General features: G+C 41.9%; 2 protein-coding genes across 5 annotated transcripts in view; one reads left to right on the forward strand and one right to left on the reverse strand.

The window, feature by feature from the left end:
- Positions 1 to 943: 943 nt before the first annotated feature.
- Positions 944 to 5,512, reverse strand: CHCHD7 (coiled-coil-helix-coiled-coil-helix domain containing 7). The gene is made up of 4 exons (XM_083825255.1): positions 5,371 to 5,512; positions 2,691 to 2,764; positions 2,006 to 2,104; positions 944 to 1,174 (listed from the first exon to the last, which is right to left on the reverse strand). Exons 2-4 carry the CDS (start codon positions 2,742 to 2,744, stop codon positions 1,073 to 1,075), a joined length of 255 nt encoding a protein of 84 aa, XP_083681381.1. The 5' UTR covers positions 2,745 to 2,764; positions 5,371 to 5,512; the 3' UTR covers positions 944 to 1,072.
- A 214-nt stretch (positions 5,513 to 5,726) lies between these two features.
- PLAG1 (PLAG1 zinc finger) overlaps positions 5,727 to 22,850 on the forward strand; it is a 51,270-nt gene continuing 34,146 nt past the window's right edge. The window contains exon 1 of one of the 4 annotated variants that reach the window (XM_083825249.1): positions 5,727 to 5,909. The gene's annotated coding sequence lies outside the window, so the exon portion shown is untranslated. Of the gene's footprint in view, positions 5,910 to 5,960; positions 6,855 to 22,850 lie in introns of those variants that run through there. The other 3 variants (XM_083825251.1, XM_083825250.1, XM_083825252.1) reach the window with 3 other exon arrangements.

Below are 22,850 nucleotides of genomic sequence, written 5' to 3' on the forward strand. Positions count from 1 at the left end.
TCCTCCAGGAGGTCAGCCAGAGTTCTGCCAACTTAATCGCAGCAAGTCTTAAAGGTTTTCACATGGAACTTGAGCTCATGACAGTGGCTTTTTTCCTGTTTTACCCCAGGGTGTGATTTTTTTAAGCCAGGACATCAAGAAGTACTCAAGGTAGAGAAAACAACTGTTCTCAGGCAGCAACCGAGCTATCCAGTGTAGATAAGGAATCGGTCTTAAGACTAGAGTGCCTGAGGAGACTGAGCTTTGTAGTCTCGTATGAGTAAGCATTTCCAAACGCAGAGCTTCAGCTGTCCAGAGTCTTAGATGTACTATAGTTAAACCTGCTATGTCACTCCAAGTGCATGTTTACATGCCTACAAGTCCCACCCCTAACACAGCCCCCCCAGTATCTGTTTACTATCAGTAGAAGGCACTACTCGGTTCAGACCCAAGAGTTCACGTCCATCTTCACCAACTTCTCTAACCTTGTAGCGAGCGAAGCTTGCACAGCTGATGTATAGCAACCTTCCAATTTCACTGAGGAGTGCAGTTGCAAGCCTAATGACAGCTTGTTGGATTTGGGATTTTAGTTGATGAACAGTCGTATTTAAACTAGGGACACGGAATACAACTCATGTGAGAACAGTGATGGGGCCACACGTGATAAATTCAGAATGTTAATCAGAACAGCTCGATACAAGAGATGTTGCTCATACTGATCTTTCTAGGCCACCCCCACCCTTGGAACTACGTTGTACCTTCCCCCTCCCGCCCTCCTCCCTTCAAACAGACTGTTTGGGAGTCCCACTGGTTTAATATTTAGCATTTCACAGCAAGTTAGTTTCTGCTTCCGAGGTGCCTAGACAAATTGTGTTGGTACCCACGTCTTCCAGTGAGAGGCCAAGATCCCATGAGGAATAACAGTATGAACACAGAACCAGTCCTATGCCAGAAAGCTCACGCATTTCAAAATTTAGGAGCTGATTTTAATCCAAGATATGGCAACAGTGAAGTCTGCTTTATAACAGGCCAACTCGCTGCTGACCGGTCTCCATATGTACAGTGAGAACAGTAAAACAGTGCAAGTTTGTAGTCAGTACGGCTTCTCTATCAATTCCAAGATTTTCCTTCTCTCTTCTGCTGAGGGCATCTCTGGTTTCACACCATTTCTCTTCCTCTGCATCATTATGTCATGCTGAAAATAGAAGAAAGCAAGCATGAGAACACATTTCTCAGAAGTCTCTGCCTCTGAGCTCTTACTGAATGAGATTCTTCAACACAAGTGCTCTTTATATATGAGGAGCCAGATATTCTAGATCTGATTAGCTGACAAATAGATGTGCTAGTATTTAACCGAAGCTACCTGATAGTTCACCCTGCTGCTTCAGATTACAGTATTCCCATGACACTACATCAGACTAACGTGCAATTGTCTGTAAACAGGCTTTTGGTGGCTTACACAAGTACTTAAAGGCATCAGCTAAAAGACTATTACAATAGCATGAGGAATGACAATAGAGAACAGTTTAACTGCACACAGTTCCCAATGATACTTTCCTGCCACAATACAGAAAGAAATAAGAAATAACCACCAAATAAACTCTTCCTGAGCTTTATCTTAGGTTAAAGTGAATATGACCCATAAGAACAGAAAAATAGATGAACTTGTCTTACATCTCAGAACTCAAGCCTTACACACGTTGCAAAACAGAACTTATTGCCAGAAATATCTGACTAATTTAGAGAGAAACATACCACAAGAACACTGACTCACAATTTAAGAGGGTAAACTTTGGAAAACAAAGTGAAGTATTTTGATGTGCATCTCCTTAAGTCGTCCAGCAACACATACTGAGACTACCTAGGAATTCTACCAATGTCTGTAAGTCACCGTAGGAACAGCAGCAGCAGTCAGCACTAGCTAAGTCCAAAGAGTTCAGAAAGCACTGTATCACAAGTAACGCACTTAAAGCAAGGTGTGGAATAAAATTTACAGAATCCGTGATGCTTACAAAAACCTGCTTACCCAGAATTTTCTGCAGTTTTTGTACTTCAAAAAATAATCAGTACACATATCCTTTTTATAGTTGTTGTCATCCATACATTTTCTAGAGGCATCTGTTTCCTTTAATAGGAAAAACAAACTTCAGAGCTGAGTGAAGTCACTGTATCAGTGTCTAAATGTTCTAACAAGTCCCAGAATATCTATGAAGATAGGAGGCAGTTCCTCAGATGAGCATAGCATCAAAGGGAGCAAAGGAACATCTATCCCAGCAGATAATCAGTAATCCCCAAGCAATGACTTCATTTGGAAATTGTAACAAACATTATACTCTTCAAATAGAAAGGATATATTCCACAAAATAATTGTTTACAAAGATTCGTGGTATAACACACAAAGGGCTATTTAAAAAAAAAAACAACACATACATTGGGCTTGCCAAACCAGGATTTCAGGCTCTGATTTTAAGGACAGAAAAACAAAGCAGTTACTATCAGTTGTATTGCTCCCATTCATATGGAATTACAGGTTGCTATTTCACATATACTCTAATACGTGATTTTCAGCTTTTCCCATCTTCAGACTCTAAGGAACTTGTAATGCAAAATGACAATGCACGAGTGTTATCCATAATGCAATTTCTAGAGGAATTATTTTTGCATTTTAACCTAGAAGCATAGAAACAGAAATCCCAATTTGATTATCTTACCGCTATGCAAGGATTTCTGTCATGGTCTCTAAGCTGTTGTGCATGCCTGGACATTATAGGCACTCGGACCCTGGCTAGAAACAGAAAAGAAACAGGTTAAGCATCTGCTTTTAATAGTAACCAAGTACTAGGTTTGAACTTCAGCATCTAATGAAGGACTTTAATAACGCACACAGAGCAGTTTTGTGTTTTTTTGTTTTGTCCAAAATTTTAAAAGCACTAGCAGCAAGACAGCTCAGGCAAGCTTGGCTTATCATCAGGTCTCCTTATTCTTGGATAAGTTCCTACAGAAAATGGAGCCACTGAGGTGACTTACACCAGTATCTCAGCTGGTGAAGAATTGCTGAGGAAGCAACCACATCTGGGAGAAACAGCTACACAGAAACTGTTCACAACCAACGCGCTTTAGATACTTCAGTTAACAGAGAGAGCGAACAAAGCACTAATAAACCTTCTCAGATTTGTGCTGCCTCCTTAGCTGGATCACATCACCTGTGTCCAGGTCCACAGAAGCGCCCAGCCTTCCGCTGCGTTGCTGTATCAGACATTTAACAAAACAGAAATGTTTCACCACAAGGAGACCAGACCCCCTTATACCGTGCGTGACAGCTTCTGTCACATTTTTCATCTAGTTTGACACTGGCTCTAAGAACTATAAGCTTGAGAGACTTCAATGCCAATAATCTACACTTATCCATGATGAGGATATTGAGAAGAGTAGCAGACCCTCACCCCCTTTACTGCTTCCCATACATCGCCTCTGGCACTGATGTGGTCATTCGGGTTTTTCTTCAAAACAGAAGAGTTCTAGCCAAAAATATGAATTAACCTTGACCGGATGACTATTTATGACAATGGAAGCGGAAATGCAGGACCGAAGGAGAAATCTTTGCAGAAAAGTACAGTTTCTTAAAGAGACTTTGGAACAGCATCCTCATCCTTGGTTTATTTTGCCTAAAGATTCTGCTGCTAAGTCTGAACTTAAACCTCTTACTGTTCACACTGGAAACTGATAACTGCAGGTCTGCAGTAAAAAAGCCAGTTTGGCTTGGTATCAGCTACCAAAAAGTCAAATATTGCTCTCAGTAGCACACAGGGTATTTTAAATGAAGGTTTGTCCTTGGCTAAGAGTAAGCTATTTCAAATAAATAAGCCTTAGATGTCACACCTCTTGTGAAACTATATTCACCAGGCGCTTGGGTTATTTTCTACGTGCCACATGACAACTCTCTGCAAATGGGCCTTTTAAAAAACAGCATCAGGAAAGCCTTCTGCTTTCCTCAGAGAACTATCCGCTGGTCAAGTTAAGTTTATAGGCTAGGCTTGTTTGCTATTTTGTGGGTGCAAGAGGATTCTGATCAGGAACTTCTAACTAAAATGGAAACGCATGCATGCAGAACAATAGCAAAATCCCAGTCTTCGAGAGGGAGGAGGAAGAGTAGAAGAGAAGCACACCACGATACTTCACCCAAGTCAGTACTACGGACAAAGTTTTCAGATGTTTGCATGTGTCTAAGTCACAACGCTGTGTTACATTGGTAATAGAAGTGTAAGTACTACAAAAGCAAGCACGTCTTAAGGCGTACGGTATCAGCCTGACTTCAGATTTCCCCTCTTGAAACAACAGTCATCACAGGGCACACCACCATCGCTGTTCATTATACAAACGGCCGTTAACATTTTCAGTTTGACCGCGCTGCCGGAGCCCACAGACACCCCCAGACTGAGAAGCGATGCACACCGCACGTCACGCACACAGACTTCTCGAGCAGGCAGCTCAGGCTCCCACAGAGCTGCCCAGCCGTGAGCGGACAAACAACGCCTGGAAAAGCCCATGACTGCACACAGGTCTGACAGCCCCTCTCTCCCCAGCACTTCAGGGCGTGAGGCTGTATCAGCTAGGGAGGGCAGGCGGTCCCCGCGAGCGCGGCCGGCTGACGAGCCGGCAGGTTGGCAGGAAGCAGTCCGTCCCCCCGGTTTGCACCCGGAGCCGTGCGCCTGCTTTCGGCCCGCAGGTCCGAGCCCAGCCACAACCAGGGGTTCCTCCGGTGCCGCAGCCCCTAATTACGCTTTGGCACGTTAGCGGTTAGAAACCGTGCGGCGGAGAGATACGTTTGCTGCTTGCACTCCTTTCCCCCGGGGCTTTTTCAGTTCATAAACCACCGGGATATTTTTTTTTTTTTTTTCCATGGGCTCCCCCAGCCGAAAAGTGACTTATTGTGCGTGTGCGCGTTCAGTCGGTAGCTTTCTTTTTTTAATAACGCACGGACACACAGGGTCGCTGACCGCGCCGCGGACCGCTTTATTAAACCCCGAACCCCGCAGCGCGGCCCGTACGAACCCCCCCCGCCCCCCCCCCCCCGGCTCTCCCGGCTGCCGCGCGGGGCCGAGACGAGGGGGGCGGGAGCGGGTACCCCACACGGGCCCCGCCGGCGGGCCGGGCGCGGGGGGCAGCGGCGCCCCGTCCCCCCTCAGGCGCTGAGGGGGAGCCCCCCCCCCCCCCCCGCCCCGCGCGGCTAACGGCCGGCGCCCAACGGCCGCGGGCGCCCAACGGCCGGGCGCGCGGGCTCCCCTCGGCCCCACCTGCTGCCGCCGCCGCCCGGCACGGGGAGAAGGGAGGGCAGGGAAGGGAAGGGAACGGGGGGGAGGACGCGGCGCAGGAGCGCGGCTCGGCACTCACCTCGCTCCGCGGGAGCCCGCGGCGGGAGGGGGGCAGCCCCGTCTCCAATTCGAAAGACGTCAGCGGCTCGGGCAGCCCGCTTAAGTACGGGCGCAGCCTACCCCGCTCCCGGCCTCGCGGCTCCCCCCGGCCCAGCGCCGCCGCCGCCCACGCCCCGGCGGCGCTGAGCGGCAGGGCCGGGCGGCCAATGGCGGCGGCGGCGGGCCCGCCCCGGCCTTGAGCGGCGCCTCCTTCCACCAACGGGGCGGGCGGCGCGGGCCGCAGGCGCCGGCGGCGGGGCGCGGCCGCGGCGCTGAGTGACGGGGGGAGGCGTCCAACCCGCGGTGCGTGTGGGCGGCGGGCGGTGTGGGCGCGGCGTGTGCGGCAGGCTGGGCTGCACCGCAGCGCATACACTACAATGGCTGCTGGAAGGACGGGAAAGCAAACAATTTCCAGGCCCGCCGCGTCCAGCCCGAAATATGGGGAAAAAATTTCAGAAAAATCGGAGAACACTGTAAAGGGTGGAAACGGGGCGCAGAGGGGATGCTGAGGCTCCCGCGGTGAGTCTGCTGCGGGTTTGGGGGGCAGGCGCCGGGGTTTAGCAGGGAAATATCAGGGTTATTTAAATTATGAAGGGGGAGGAGGAGCGGGAGGGGGGGAGAGGGGAGAGGAGCGGCGAGCGGCGAGGAAAAGTTGGTGCTGCCCATCCCTCCCTTCCATCCCGCGCCCCCCGGCCCCCGCAGCCCCCGGCGGCCCGCGCCGGACCCCCCCGGCGGAGCGGGGAGCAGGGGCAGGGGAGGCGAGCGCTGCCCCCCTCTCTCCCTCCCTCCTTCCCTCCCTGCCTCCCTCCCTCCTTCCCTGCCTCCTCCCCGGGCCGGGAGAAAGAGATGATTTTCAGCGAAAACCTCTCTCCGGACTTTTTTCCTCCACTCCTCCCCTCCCTCCCCTCCCTCCCTCCCCGCGGCGCTCTGGTGCTCGGCGAGGGAGCGGGGCGAGGCGGCGGGCTGCCCGGGGGACGGGCGAGGAGGGCGCGGGGTGCCCGCCGCCGACCCCCGGGGCCGGGGCCGGGGGCAGGGGCAGGGGGGGGACAGGGGCAGGAGCTGCGCGGCCGCCCCCCTTCCCCTCCCGGGCTCTCCGGAGCCTGTGCCGCGAAGGCAGTGACAGCGGCGAAGAGGGAGCGGAAGACATTAAGAGCCCGCGGTGCCGAAAAATGAGGGAAAAAATTAATATAAATTCGCCCCCCGCCTCAAACCGGCCGAATTTCGCACAGAAATTTCCCCCGCGGACCCGGCTACCCGGAGGGTGTCCCCCGGACCCGGCGGCCGCGGCTTTGGGGGGGATCCGGAGGGACTTTGGGGCGCTCGACCCCCCTTCCCCGTCGTTTTTTGGACAAAAGTTTTTTTTTTCGTAATAAAGAAACGAATTTGCCTGCTCTCCCCCTCCGAGTGGCCCAGAAGCCTTCCCCTTCCCCATCGGTGTGTGTTTAGAGAAAAGTGTGAACCCAAGTAAGTGCTGAGTCGCGTTGCATTGGGGAGGGGGGTTTGCTAACTGAAAGCAGGAGAGATCCGGAGAGAGAGAGAGAGAGAGCAGGGACAGCTTGTTGTCAGTATCATAAACAACCAAAATGGAGGGAGAACTGAGGCATATAACAAAATAAAAATCAGAAAAAAATGCCAAAAAATACCTAAAAATCGGGGCTGCTCCCCCTTTTCTTCCTCAAGGGAACAGAATAAAACCCCTGCCTTCCCGAGACCGTTTTAAGGTTTCAGGGAGCAAGGAGTTAATATTTATTATTTTTTTTTTGTTGATGAATTCTTTGGGAAGGCAAAAGCCTCTTATAACTCGCCACCGACAATGAGAAAACGTGAAAATCCCTTTCAGGAGAGAGAGGTAGGGGGAGATGATAGTGCAGAAAGTGCATAACTTTGGGGTAATGTGCAGTGATCCCAGATAAGATAAATGCTCTATATGCTGCTTTATAACTTCCTTTTTTAATGCTTTTTGTGTGTTTGGGGGAGTTTTGGAGATGGGGGCTCCTTTCTTTTCCTCTGTCTTTTTCTTTTTTTTTTTTTTTTCCCTTTTCCTTTTTTTTTTTTTTTTTTTCGGACCGGAATGTAAAGCCTTTGTAGTGTCACTTTCCTGATCTAATTAGGATGTGTGAGGCAAAGAGTAAACCTTTCCGGTTTATAAAGTGCATTTTCGTTGCCTTTGAATTTCCAGTTTTCGTGGTGGCTCCCTCCTCTCTTTAAACTGGATTCTTCAGAGTAGTATGGGGTTGAGGTAATGCTCCATAGGGAGAGCTCAGAGTGCTCAGAGGCAGGGCACCTCTTCTGCGGGTGGCTGCTGATTTCCCTGGCATGTCCAGTTCACCTGCTTGTGTCCTACAAAGAATGTATTCCGCAGCCTCCTCGTTTTATTTATATAAAATAATGATGCCTCATCTTGCCTCACATTGAAGTTAATGCGAAAGTGCTGCTGATGTTGGTTCCACGTGGGATCAGGGCATTTTAAAGAGACAGCTTCTCTTTTCCTATGGTTATCATCACCTCTGCAGTACCTCTGCCTCTAGCAGAGGGGTGGTTCGTTGTTGTGTTTTTTTTTTAATGGAAAGGTCTCAAATCAGCCCTGGTCTGAGAAATTAATCATAGATAACTGGGGGAAACGTGCAGATTCGTTCGGATCGCAGCAATTCTTTTGTGCGTAGCGAGTCTTCAGGGGAGTTTTCTTGGTGTGTTGATTAAAATGCTGTGTTTTGGAGAGCGTTTTTTTGGAAAGGGTGTTGCAGAAATGAAATGGTCTCAGGTTGTTATGTTAAACCCTAGTGCTGTTCTGCTGGCTGTGACTTCCCTGGGAGGAGACCTATGTGTACAGTGCGATTTCACAGGCATTTTGTAAAAGTTGTGGAGTGCATTATTTCTACTTTAAATAAATGCAGTTTTGCTGGGGACACCTGAGTTTGTTGAAAAGCGTTGGAGAGCTTGTTCTACACCTAATTCTTCTGAACAGTTCCAAAAGGTTTCAAAAATAGTGAAAATAACTGTAAGTTTTAGTTGGCCAAACTGGGGGCTTTTTACAAGTACACCTTACCTGCGTAATTATAGCATCACTTGGAAGAATTGCCTCTGGCTTTGTTTAAAAAAGAGAAAAATCATCCTAACCGAGGTCTGGTTTCATGGTATGCGTGTGCATGTGTGTGTGCATGCGTGCTTTTAGCATGGGTTTTGGCTGGTACAGTTTTTTGCTGAATTTTTAACTTGGAAGTATTGAACTGTAATGATGTGAAATGCTTTGCTTGTTCAAATTACCTCCTATGGATTTTAATTTTCAGTAAAATATCCTATTAAAAAATTAACATCGCCTCTTAACTTGGCAATTTGATAGCTTTATGAGGAGTTTCAGTGCTTCCCTTACACACCCTTTGTTTTTGCAGTCTTGGTGTTTGCTTCTAGATGAAAAGCTGAAGGCAGGTAGGGGGTTCTAGAGAGGGAAGAGGGAGTGCTAAACTTGCAGGGAGGCTACTCCAGCAAGTGCTTTCTTTGAACTTCTGGAATTTGAGTATCAGTTGTGGTAGCTCTCGGTGTTTAACAGTGTCTGTTCACAAATGATCTCTACCTTTTCTGCAAGTGTGGCCAAAGAAGCTGTAGTACAGTAGTTGTTGACTAGGATAGTCTTGTGGTTAGAGATTTTGGAAGAAATCTCAAAGTTTTCCACTGAGTCACATTTGTGAAAATTAAATCAGATCAGCTACTCTTAGGCTAGAAAAGAAGTTCATTAAGGAAGAAAGATTAATCAGTTTGTATAAAGAAATGAAATTGAACATTTTTCCAGAGCTGTCTTTCATGGTTTGGAGATCTTTTTTATAGTTAGTGAGGATTCTTACTTCAAAGTTCCTTTCCAAATATTTCTTACACTGGTCTCTTCTTTTTATTGAGTGAAGGAACATTATCCTAAAATTTATAGAAAGTTGATAAATTAATAACAGTACATCATCTGTTGTGTGGTTTCTTTTTTTTTTTTTTTTTTCCTTAGTGTACCAGGGTAGGTAGGTAGATGGGTAGATTTACAGAACTGACTGTATTAAACTAGTTAATGGTGCCGAGAACAGTGTGTAAGAACTCTTCAAATACTGCATCTGTGACAATCAGTACAAAATATTTAATATGTTGCAACCTTTATACCCGCTTAAGAGCTTCTAAATCCTTAATTTAGCAGTACTGAAAAAAGGTGTAGGCACTGATCATAGCAATATGAAAGACACACATGTTGTGGAGTCTCTCTCTTGACTTACAGCTATGCATTACAAAGTAAATCCAGTATGTCCAACCACAGTGCAACACTCAGGACATAGGGAGGAGGAAGGAGGGAAGGGTGTTCTCACAGTGCTTGATACTCTTCTAAATGGGCTTAATTTTAAAGTATAATCCAGATGATGATGATAATAGCAGAAGCTAAATGTTGTTTAGGATTGTTTTTTACAAACTTAATTATTCTTTTTTTGAAGAAAACTGAATTCTTCTTACAGGGATGATGTGGTGTTTAATAAAAATAGAAGTAACAGTCAAAGCTTCCTTACTTCTAAGAGTTAAGATAATCTTCTCTATTATATGTTGTTTTGGTTCTGTACATGATTCAGTAAAATATTTCAATATTTTCTAAAATTAAAACACCTGAAGAAACAAATACTATGGGCTGTTGTTGGTAAAGTTACCCTAGTTCTTGTAGATGAACTGGGGAGTTCTAAATGTATTAAAATGCTTTTAAGATATTTCTCAATCCTATTCAATAATGTTTAAAAGTTAATAATTGCAGTATTCTACAACAGTACAGCAAATAGAGGAATTTAAATTGACCTGCATTAAACTATTCTTGAATGCTTAGTTCAAGTGTGTTTCTTGGTGTGTACATTTTACTTAGTAAGCCTGAAAAATGACTTTTCCAATGTAGAACTTTGAGATTTAAATTAAGAAACTTTGCAGGAGTTTCTGAAATTCAAAAAGCCACCGCATCCAAAGCGCAGCCACTTCTAATGGTCGTCCATCTCTGCAGTTAGTCAGTCAAAATGGTGCCCTTAAGTCTCCTCCTTTCAGGGCAGTGCATATGTTTTAAAATTAATGGGTTAAAGAGGGCACTACTCATGCACTAAATAAACCAATGTTTGTAACTGTTTAAGGTTGTTTTGTTAAAAGGGAGGTTTTGTTTCAGAGGCTAAAACAAAGTTTTTACATTTTGTGTCTGTAACCTCTTATGTATTTAAAACTAGTTTTTGTGAGCAGGCAAATACCTTTGGGGAGGTTCTTGAACAAGTTTATCTGTTTACCAAGGGAAAATATTCTGGAAAATGTGAAGTATGTTGCAGCACTGAGGCCATTCTCAAAGGCAGTGTAGAGTTAAAAGGAGCTAGCAGCCACCTCCACCGAAGTGACAGAGCACTTGCTTTCAAGGAGAGGTACTCCAAATATCTGCAGCTAGGGAGGATTTAGCTTGCAGTGCTTTTGAAAGAAAGGTGCAGCATCTATCCACTGAACTGTTGAGCATCTTTATCCAATTACCAAATGTTTAGGTAGCCTTAAAAAACTATTTAAAAATAATTCAAGTAGGAGAGCACAGTAACATTTTGTATTGACCAAATGTAAAATGTTTAAGTTTCTGAAGTATCAGGGACTTTTTTTAAATTTTTTTCTGGGCATTTTGATCGTAAGGAATTGTGTGTCTTTCTTGCTAATCAAAAAATCACATCTAGAATTTAATTAAATTTATATTGATTTTTTTAAATTATACAAACTTGTAACTGGAATGTAAAATGTATTGATTAGCTCTCAGTAGAATCGCTTATGCAGATGCCTATATTTTATTTTTAATTTTTCAAGGAACACAGTGGCCTGTTGCCTGAAATTGAGCAGACTGCAATACTAATGAATTTTCAGTGAAAAGTTGTCCACCAAACATGAAATGTGAAAAATTCTAATCGTATGCAGGTTATGAAAACCTAATGTTGAATAAAGCTGATCACCATTACTGCAAGCTGAGTTTTATTTAGACAGGCTTGTTAAAGTATTTCTTGTCTACTTCAGTATCACTGTTCACTTGTTATTGTCTCATCTCAGGGCTGAATTAGCAGAAATTAAGAGAATTACATTTTTAAAAAAATTAACGAGATATTACGTGCTTTTAAAAGTAGTTATAAATGATGGGGCCTTCTCATAGAATATATAAAAATTGTTAGTATTTAAATGGACCCTGCGTGTCTTGTAAACAGTTATTGTAGGATCATGGCATTAAAGTTAACCACAGTGCATAGCAGTGATTTGGGATGACAGCATATGTACATAGCTGACAGTTAAAGAGTGGGAAAGCTTATGCAGTTATTCTTATGTCGAAGGAATAAATTGATTTATATTATAGCCTTCTTTGTAATAAATTCTGTTCTTTTTCTACCCCCCTGTCTGTTCAGAGTGTAGGTACCTTGTCAAATACATCCAAATGCATGGCCAAAATGATGGACAAATTTACACATGCCCAACCCTGACAGTTCTGATAGACTTGCAAGGGCATGAAGAGAGTAGAATGCGCCCTGATGTGCATAATTTTATTTTATTTGTTTAAAGGAAAGAAAATGGAAAAATAAAGTTAAAAAATCCAGGACCGAACTATTATAAAACCAAAAAATGAGACAGATAAAACAAATCAATGTAGACAAGTGTGGCTATAATGCACAGAACAGTAACTCAAAACTCCAGAGTGAAACAGCTCAAATCAGTTTTGAGAAGTCAAGTGGGAATCAGGAAAGAAAAATCTGGAATTGCCATCAAATGCAATTAAGAAATAATTATGTAATGAAACTTGGAAAAATGAAAAAAAGTGTCTGTTACAGTAAACTCTATTGCTATAAGCTTCTTTTGCACTTAATGTGCTAAATTCCCCTCTCAGAGGAGAATATCCCTAGAAATCAGATTAGAAGGTGTTTAAAGGGAATTATTTGTCAAAGTTGTTTTTTTACCAAAGTTAACGTAACTTATAATAATCTCCTCCATACTTCTGTAAAGAATATTTTTATTTCATGCCATTTAGCTGTGCAGCTTGCACAGAGAGTGTACCTTACTCGCATCGTACAGGTAATTTACCTGGTAGCCCAGCACTGTGTATTGCTGACTTTCACCCTGAAAGCTTCTGTTTATGGTCGTGGTCACATTACACTTCTGAGACTGCCAAATCTAAAGTATTCCTCATGAAATGAGATGTAGAGGGTTGGTTTTTGTCTTGTGCACATTCACTGTGAATTGCCAAGTAATCAGACAGCAAGGAAAAAGTCAGAAAGCTTATCTTCCCTCTTCACTTATTGAGTATGTATTTGTATACTACAGGGTATCAGATTTACCAGGGCATGAGTACTTTAAAAAGCCCTGCAAGTCATCTGATTCTGAATTAATGAGATCTCATTACACTAAATGTTTGAACAGGAGAAAAACCCTGTGTATGCAAATTAGATTTTACTGTACCAAGTGCTTGTCACTTCTAATAAAACTGTTTATTGTGTGGTATATGTATTTATCACGAACGTTACATATATATATATACATATTTGAAGGAAACATCTGGCTGGTTAGGAAGAATGTCATGTCTTTTGAATCAGTTGTAATATAGGAATTTTTTTGAAAAGAGACATTTTTGAAAAGAAACCAGTGATCTTATTACAAAAAAGAAAAGGCAGAAGGAAAAATTTTGGCAGCTTACTATTAAATTTCAATCAAGCCTGTATAGTTAGTAATAAAACATTTACAAGTTTGTAAACGTTAAGTTTCTTCAAACTCTTACTGTCACGTGTGGAATTCTCATGTATGCTAATTGTGCATTTAGTACAGCTGCCTACGTTTGAGGCGGAACAAGAATACTGTGTTTATCACGTGGAGGTATAGATACAATATAAATATGTAAAAGTAGAAATTGCCTACAGCTATCCTTATGTTTTCATAGGATGATACTCTACAGAGGTGTAAATTTATGGTGTTAACTACCTGTTATCAGTTACTGGTGCTCTTGCCCTCGCAAGTACTTTAAGCAGAATGAGGATTCAACTGAAATAAAACCAATGTAGAATTCTTGTGGGGTTCTGTACTTTGCTTAAAAGCGGAACGTAGGCATTGTTCAAGCTTATTTTGTTCTCTGGAAGTTATTGTGGTCAATGGGAGCATAATTTGTTTCATCTAGGACACTAAGAAACTGTCAACCACGTAGCTTAGGGAAGAGCCTGGACATAGCTGATCACAATAGATGCCAGTTAGTGGGGATCTGCAGACTTTTTTTTTTGCTCTGTGACTTGACAGTTTTCTTTAATTCTTTTGAATACTGGGATTGTGTTTAGACTAAACCACTTCTAATTATACCCCAGCACAAACATATAGCTTATGGCTATATTTTAATCAGTTTCAGAAAAAGTAATAAAAATATTATTGCATATGTCAAAGGATGGTGTTGCTACATGCTATTTTAAATGGTGTTTAAGTATGGTTATAAGCATACCAGTACAATGAAATCAGCTCTATTCCTAAACAACAGTTACATTATTTGTTACTTAAAAAGTTACTGAGAATCATAATATATTAATTATCCTAATTATTCAGGCTGGTTTTAATATGTGTTGAAATTGCTTTAAAAAGTATATATGAAATATTTATATCAAACTAGTTTAATTTCTCATTACTTGTAAACTGTAATGTTTTCCCAGTTGTAATTTTTTAAAGAGGTTTTGTCTTACCTACACAAGTGTTTCCTCTCCTTCTGGTTTCAAAACCCAGCACTTCTTCAACTTGTTTTAATCTCTTTCATTCTCTCAGGTTGAATCTGTGTCCCATTAAGGGTTGATGCTGATCATTTTTGTGCTGCAGAAATTGGTGCTGAGGAGTGCTGGGAACTGACTTGTGCTGGTGATGCTACAAGTGTAAAAAGCAGGGTGTAGAGTAACATGGAAAATGTAGTCATAGTGGTATTTGGGTGGTGGGAATAGCCCCAGACCGGATGAAGGTTAAACTAAGCTATGAGGAAAAGATGTCAGGTTTTGCAGCCTTGTAGCACTGATCAAATAAGCGGTGAACAGCGTCAAACACACTCTTAGCATCAGTCACAGAGGGCAAACAGAAATCTAGATTGTGCTTTCAGAAATGGTAAACTGTGGAATCGGTTTCCTCAAAAAAATACTGGTTTTAGAGGTATCCCCAGTAGTATAACGTTATTTTACCTTTGAGAACTTGGCCACTTCAGAATATTTGAGAACAAGTAAGTTAAGTCCATCTTGAGTATTAATTCTGGTTTCTAGTACAGTTTTTATCTGTGCCTCATGTAGAACAAACTTCATACTCTTCATTACACTTAAGTATTTGTACTGGAAGGAGAGTGCATTTAAGAAGCTTTTAACTGCATTGATCGCTGGTCCATTTGATTGGGGCAGAAAGGTGCTTCACTCTGGGGAGGTTGAATATGTTGTTATTTTCTATTTCTTCTGTAGTTAGCCTCATAAAAGCACTGAATGTAGGAGACCAGATCTTTCCTCCAGCCTTGAGTGAGAAGGGAGGTGTGGTCACGGAAGGGCTCTGATGACTTAAACCACTCACTGGCCCTCAGTCTCTTTAGATATGGATCCTGAGAATTCCTGGTTTCACTTGCACAGCCCCATTGCAACCTTGAAACTCATGATACGTTCTGTTATCGTGAGATGAACTCCGCAGTCCTTCCTTAGGTGGACCCTAAAGGTTTTGTTTTAATAAGTACTTGCGTACAGTGATGTTTTTTTCAAATGTGGGCAATGTTTTCATCAGGAATCAAGCCATAGAAAGTCTCTTTTCTCTGAGCAAACCCTCGAAGACTTTGGGGACGTCCTAAACCTTGGAGGCTATTCCTGTTATAGTTTTAGTTGTTAAACTGTGCTTGAAGCTAAAATAACCTTTTCTGCTAAGCTTCTGTCCTTCATCACGAAGGCAGTACTTTGATATTTGGTGGTGGTGATTTTATCATAAAGGTTTTATGTAAATAGCTTAAGAAAAAAGTGTAAAGGCAGGCAGAAATTTGCTACCAAGTTGCAAGTGCTCTGTAACTGTTACGTGTAGTAGTATTTAAGTCATACTTGTTTCATTGAGGTAGTAAGACCTGCAGTTTGGAGAAGATGGGGCTTAACTGATGTATTAATTCTTCTTCCCCAAATACAAATAAAACTGGCCATTTTTGATGCTGACAGTGCTCTGAATGGCATCTGTACATGCGTATGTCCAAACTTCTTGTAACTTAGGCCTTTGTAGGAGATTTAAGAGGTCTAGTGGATGGAGATTATCTGTTATTTAACAACTTTATAAATTCATGGTAGGATTTTATGTTGAGGGTATATCTGAGAGAATACGTAGTCTGGACATAAGAACAGGTATTGTGCCTCCTTGCTGTGGGTATTTAGACTGGTTCCGTGGAGACAGAAATTTTTTGTTATTTTTTTCCTTCACCTGTTGCATTCTTCAGTTGTTTAAGAAGTCTGTTTCTTGATACTTTTTTGAGAAGTACATTACAGCGGCTGGCAAAGTTATTAAGTGACAAATTCTGAACTACGAAACTTGAAGATGGAAGAGGGAGACTTTTTTTCCTTCCGATTCTGACCACATTTATTTGCATGGTTCCTTGGCCTCCTCAGCAGTGCTTTGCTATAAATCAAAACAAATGAAGTTGAACAAAAAGTCCATAAAAACGCATGTCCCAGGTTTCTCTGGCAAAGCTTAAAATCCAGTTGAATGCTGACAGTACTTCTTCACTACTACCTCCAAGATATTCAGCCTCTAGTTCATTATCTCCAAATATCTGAGATTTCCATCTGTCAAATTCTAGCTATGTCATTTGTAGAAGTACAGTAGTAACTGCATAGTCTGTATAAGCCTGTCTCAGAGCAAGAGATTTATGCCGAAGCTGAAATGCTTCTTGGGGAGCAAATGATATTTCCCCACTTTTAAACTTTTTTTTCTATCGTATTACAACATTCATTTGAGACAGTTTCAGATGGCCTTCACGAAAAGGGGTGATCTTTTAGGTTGCCAAGTATCAAACTGTTCAGGGTTTTATAGGTTAAAGTCAGTATTTTTTTAGCATCATTCAGCAACTGGTGGTCATTCAGGGTACATTATAGAACAGCGGAGTCATGTGCTTCTCAGCAGGGGACACTGCCTAATGATGGCACTGCAATGTCCTGAGTTTGGGAGGAGCAGACCTGCAGTGAAGGAATGGTCTCTTTCTGCAGTATGAACAGAGAACTGCTTTACTCTGGCTTTTACAGATAAATGAATTCTCTGGAATAAGATCTTCACTAAATAACATTTTCAGGTTTTTTTTTTTTTTCTTGCAGTATCAAAATTGGACACTTCGGGATAATTTTTACAACTCTGTTGACTTGAAAGGTCAATTAAATGTAACCGCACGTGAAGTTAGAGTGCTTTGAAAAGGACAAAAATCCTTTCAATAAAAATATTGGAGAAGTATTGAACTGTCGTGAAAGCAAAGAAAAATAACTGCTATACTAATCTGATGATGGTTTTTCAACCAAGGAAATAACATTTAGATGTTGGGATTCATTTAGCAATAGTTTGAAACCCTCGGTAAGGAAATGTGTATTATAGTAGTAAATTAATAAAAATAATATATAATGTTCATTTAGAGAAGTGTAGTTTTCTGCAACAAAACTTGATGGAAAGAAAGTTGTATACATCCATAACCTTTTTTGAGGTAAAAAGGATAGACACCTACATAGGCAGAGGTACTCAGAACCCTGCCACGACTATTTCTGGGAGCTGTACAAGTACAGAGCTCTTCTACTACATTCAGACAGGGTATGATGATGTGCTTTCTAAGGTTAGTGAGCTTACTGGGTTTGTGTCTTAGAGTTCAGAATTAAATGTGATGCACAATGATATGGTACTGACTTCGGTAACACCTGGCATTTTAGTCCAGTGTTGGGAGTGCGTATTACAAAACTTGAATGTAAATGTTTTGTGGCTTTACACTTCACTTTCTAGTACTGTGGAGTGTTCCTAGGAATAAAAGTATTTTGTTTTGTCAGAATTACTGTTTCCCTCCGGTATATTTGCTTTTAATTGAATTCTGCTCTGTGATTTTATTATTATTATTTGCACAGAATTGTGCTTGTCTTTTTTCCTCCAAGCAAACACAACTAGCCTTGTACTCCTGCTGTGATTATTATGCATAACACCTCTGACTCAGCAGATCAAAAGTTATGTTTGTTGGAAAACAGAATTAATATTTTATACTTTTTTTTTATTTTTTTTTAAACAGCTTAAAAATAGTTGTGTCAAAAGAGATTATGTTTTTAACATGCTAATCCACTAAGCCATCGTACATCATTCTGTAGGGAATGTTTTTATACCAGGCAGCTGTCTCTTACTAGATCAGTCTGAGAGGTTTCAGGTTATCACAGAAATACACCCATAAACTCAAATTCTTCAGGAGAGAGGCTTCTTTAATAGAATGTGTAATGCGTGCATTATCAAATTGCAGCCTTTTTTTCCAAGAATTGTTTTACATGTCAGTGTGCTTTGGCCTGTTTTAAAGCATTGTGGCTATTTGAGACAAATAGATGATTAAAAATGGTGAATGCAAACTCCTTTTCTCGGTGTAGGGGCATTAACAATTCCTAGTTTTAATGTAGAATATTAGATTGTGATAGCCAAATACCTGAAAGGAATGCTTTACTGATTACATGGAAGTTAAAGACTGATGAGAATTTATGCTAGATGGATTGGAGACTGGGAAACTTATTGGAATTACCTGTTTCAGTTGCTAATCTTGCTCCATGTTCCTCTGACACTTTGTTTCCTGAAGTGGCATTTTCCTCATTCAGTTTTTGTAATTCTATACTGTCTCTGTGTAGAGAGACACACAAAGGTGGGAGACAGCAATACTGACTTTGCAGGAAGGTCTGTAAAGCACACAAAGTACATCTGAAAAGTAAGTTCTGTCTTATCTTTTCACTTCAGAACTGCTCAATGTTACTCGGAAGAACAGTAGATATGTGTGTGAGACTGAAATTTGACTGTAGGTTGACTGCCACTGTGTGTGCATCAGTGACCGGGATTTTTTTTAGTTATTAGATATTAAGGCAAGGAATTTGCTTGTACTTAGATGAATTACAGTGCAAAATTTGCTGAAACAGCTTAGCAATAATCATTTTCATTTTCTTTTTGCAAATGCTAATTCAGAACGGTACAACATGAGAGAAATGTTTAGTTATTGCTACTTGATACTCTGTTCTGGCTAGTTATGGAGCTCGATTTGATGTTATCTGTCAGATTAGAGTATTTAACTTGAAAATGTGCTGCTGCTTGACTGGTGAGCTGGGACATTACCTACTGTGATTTCCTAGTGGCAAGATGTCTGTAAAGAACATTTTGAGACGAACTTGGCCATGCTTGAAACTAATAGAGTTAGGTAGGGTTTGACGTGCTGCTTCCTGAGGCACACTGAAACACCTTTTGCAAGTAGGGCCAATGTATTTTGCACCAGAGATGTGGGTAATCTTATGTAATTTAAGAGAGTCCTCGTTTGGTGAGATCAGCTCTGTAATTTGAAGTACGGTTCTGTGCTTGTTACACAAGTGGTCTGTGACCACGTACAGCCATAGCTTAATGCCTCGTGTTGCTGATCACTTCGTACACAGCCACCTGCAAACAGCAGTGCCAGAGTGAGAGACGGGGAGAATATGGGAAGGAAGGTAGTACGTGGTACAGGGTAAACGGAACATTACAGGGCCTACACTGAGAAAGCAGTGACAGCCCAAAGAACTAACCGTGCTTTGTTGTTAGGCTGTCTGCTATTTGTATGTGAAAATACTTCCTATGCAGCGTGTATAGATTATCTTGGTGATTTTAATGTTTTCGACGAGGAGTTTCATGGTGCTGCGCGGAAGTTGCTATGCCAGTCTTTTTGTAAAGTGTTTTTAAGTACACTGCTGAATAAGATGGTGTTCCAAACAGCCACAGTTTGAAAAACTGATAAGGAAGGAATTGTTGTAAATCGTTTTGTTCCGCAGCTGTATACTTAATCGTCCTGGCAGATAGTCCCTCATTCCACTACGGCTGTATTTTCGCTCAGCAATTAGATGAAGTTACCTACCTTTGAACCGATTCCTGGAGTTAGCCTAACTTGTGTGGAAACGATTGCTGCAAAAACAGCTCCCGAATCGTTTCGTGGAGCTGGGTTGTTAACTGCATTAGTAAAAACTGTTCTTTGGCTCACCACTTTCACATTTATAAACAAAACAAACAAAAAAGAAAAAACAACACCTAGACGTTTTGGTGTGCGTTTAGGATAGGTACTGCTCCGTTTACATGTATGGCCAGTGCAGAAACAGAGACTGTCTCTAAATTCAGCAAGTGGTGTGTGTTGCTCTAAAGGCAGCAAGTGACTCATGTGACTGTCTTAGCAGCTGGGCAGCAAGATTAGAGAGCTACTATGTACACATTCCCTTACGAGGGGTCCAAGCTATTGCTAAATGAAAGTTGTCTTACTGCCAACAACTGAATAACGGGCATAAGAAAATATAGTAAATAGATGTGTCATCAGGTTAGCCCCGTGGTCGTTTCAGGCAGTCTTTAGAGTGAAGAAAAACGCCTTTTTCAAAATTCCTGTTTAAAAGAATTTTGTCCTTTTTTTTTTTTCTGACGCACCGACTTTGTGTGAGGTTGCATATCTATTGTCCCTTTAAATTTGCAGATTCGTGAAAGTCATCTTGAAATGGCTGTTTCTGACACTGCAGGAAAAAAATGAAAATGTTAGTGAGTGAAGAATCTTATTCCAAAGAAATCATTTATTTGTAAAAGTACTAAAAATATGCTTGTATCATGAAGTATTTTGATTTGAACTGAAATTGGCAAAGTGTATACTTCTTGGTCACTTGCTAATTTGAAGACTTATTCATGATGTTATTCCTCATGTATTTCCTAATTGTAAGAATTTGTGAAGTTCGTTCCAAATTGTCTTTAAGTTTTCCTGGCATGCCAGTATGGATTAGTGGAATATGTATTCTTTTTTATTTTTTTTCAAGTTTCCCTAATCTAATTTTTTTTTTTAACTCAGATGCTTGCTTTTCTTAAGAAAGTTACTAAACATTTGTGAATGCTTTGTCCTTTATAGTTATGTGTTTACAGTCACACATAAATGTTTAAACTATTATTTACAGATGTAAATGCAAAACTGTCACCCTGTCAAACACCTCGAAAAGACTGAACCTCCTAAGAACTCATTTCAGTCTTGAGGACCAGAGGGCGTACACTTGACTGTTGCAATCAAGTAAATTGATACAGAAATCAAGAAGACATGAATGCGAAGCTCCTTAGAGTTATTTTTAGCATCAACTTTCAGACCATAATTATGTTTTACAGACGAGAATGTATTTACCAAAGAGGAGTTTTTGTATTTGAAACGACGAGGCAGGCAAGAGGTCAAGCCCTTGATGAATTCCTTATAGTAAAAGAGTACCAGGGTGTGTGTTCCTAGCCATCGTCACTGCATCCCACTGCCTTCACAAGGAGCAAACTGATTGTTTCTTTGCCTGCTTCAGGTTTTCTGGGTTTCTGCTTTCTCTCCTTGCCTGTCTAGAAGTGGCTTGTTTCCTGTATTGTTACACATATTTCACATTATCTCAAGTTTGTGCAACTGTTCCTCAACAACAGTTTTGATTTGTAGAGCATAAAATTTTTCAAAGTTGTCAGTGAGAACTACCTTCTCCAGGTGGACTGTTGTTTTAACAGCACTATAAAACATCTTACTGATCTGGTCCTTTTGTCTCCCTATGTTTATTTTTCTTCATAATGAAGTCTCTTATTGTTTAGTATTTTGAAGTCTTTGATTTATAGGCATTCTTCAGTTGTTGTTTTTTAACTTGTTTTGATTCAAACTCTTCTGAATCTTTCCTTGCTATTTTTAATGTAGTGCTTTTCTGTACCAAATTGCTTTTCTACTCTGCTTTCATCATTTTTCTGTCACGCATTACTCAGTCTTTGCAAAAGAAAAATGTTTGTGTTCTTATTTCTTCCCTGCTTAGTTGGATGGTGCTCTGTGACAGAGGAGCACTAGGAAACCGAGGGGTATTTGTCTAATGGTGAGGAGCTCATGGATAAAATGCTAGCAGATTGTGACCAAGGACGTACCTGCAATATGTATCGGTCCTCTGAAATGCATCAGATACAGTACGTGTGTGCGTCAGAGGATTCTTGTCTGCTCTCCTCGATGAGCCCCCAGCAATGCCCATCTCCCAGCAGAGTTTCAGGCCATGGGTTTTGCTGTCCTGGGTCGTGTACAACAGCAGTTCCCTGGGCTCTGACCTCGCACACCGGGGAAGGACTCTGCCGTAGCACGTGGCTTGCGCTGGACTGCTTCCTTGTCTCCCGCAACGTGCTCTCTTTGTTCAGAGCACCTTGTGCACCACTGGAAGAATCGTATAAATGGCTGTCCTGGGAGGATATTTGCACGAACTGGATTTTTGGCTTGTTTGTTTGCTCCTTTCAGAATTATGCCCCACATTTCTGAGGCACAAATTTCTGCTGCCCCGTTGAACCAGGGGGAAGCATCCTCTCATAAGGAGGAATGCTTTTATGCTACCTCTATCTAAAAACACAAAATATTCTTTAGAAAATTTGATTTTCAAGTGGCCAAGGGGTAACAGCCCAGCAAAATCAGCCGAAAGTCTCTCTCATTTGTGTGAGACTGCATTTGTAAACAAGCATGGCTTAAGAGAGGTAGGACTAGGAAAGCATTTTACTTGATACAGTCCTTCTGCCCATGCACCCTCATGCCACTCCATTCTTAAGAGGGGAGTTGTCGTGGTGTTGGCTTTTCAGGGCTGTTAGAAAACCATGGACACTCTGAAGGAAGTTGAGGTGCTCTTCCTGATGCTATTTCTGTCCTGGTGAGAATTTTGCAGTGTTACTGTGGTGGTGTGTGCCACCTACCCCGTATGCTTTCCTTTGACAGGAAGACCTACAACTAAGTAGGAAAAAATGGTCTGGGGGAAGTTGGTAGCTGTTGTTTCGTTTTGGTTTGTTGTTTTGTTCTCAGCCTGTGCTCCCCAGCAGCATTTCTTAGGGGTAGAGTTGCAGTCTCTCAACTTTTCTTGCACCACTGGGGACCTGGCAGGTTGGCTGAAAGCTGTTAAATCGATCAGAAGTGACTCTAGATCGTTGGTCTCAGATGTGATCGCAGTATCTGATTGTTTTAAGAAGCGACGAGCTTCCCAGTGAGGAGAGAGAATTTCACTCGCTGCCTTTAGAAAGAGCGAAATCGTGGTTGTGGTATCCTCTGAGAAAGGAAGCCTTCTGGGACAAGCTTGAAAGTAAAGCATGGGAAGGAGCGGAGCCTAGATAACTGAAGCACTCTTCTCCAGTAACTATAGATACTGTGGGCTTTCACAGGAGAGCGGTGGACAGGAAGAATGTTTGTTTCTAAGCACCGATGACCGTGTAAGAATA

The sequence above is a fragment of the Anser anser genome (assembly GCF_964211835.1).
Source record: "Anser anser genome assembly, chromosome: 2".
NCBI classification, from domain to species: Eukaryota; Metazoa; Chordata; class Aves; order Anseriformes; family Anatidae; genus Anser; species Anser anser.

Bases quoted from the DNA above. Each gene is read 5' to 3' on its own strand.
- CHCHD7 (XM_083825255.1), bottom strand. From the start codon at position 2,744: ATGTCCAGGCATGCACAACAGCTTAGAGACCATGACAGAAATCCTTGC. The intron at 2,105-2,690 runs GTAAGATAATCA...TTCCTATTAAAG, and splicing joins ACAGAAATCCTTGCATAGCG to GAAACAGATGCCTCTAGAAA. The intron at 1,175-2,005 runs GTAAGCAGGTTT...TTCTATTTTCAG, and splicing joins AAAACTGCAGAAAATTCTGG to CATGACATAATGATGCAGAG.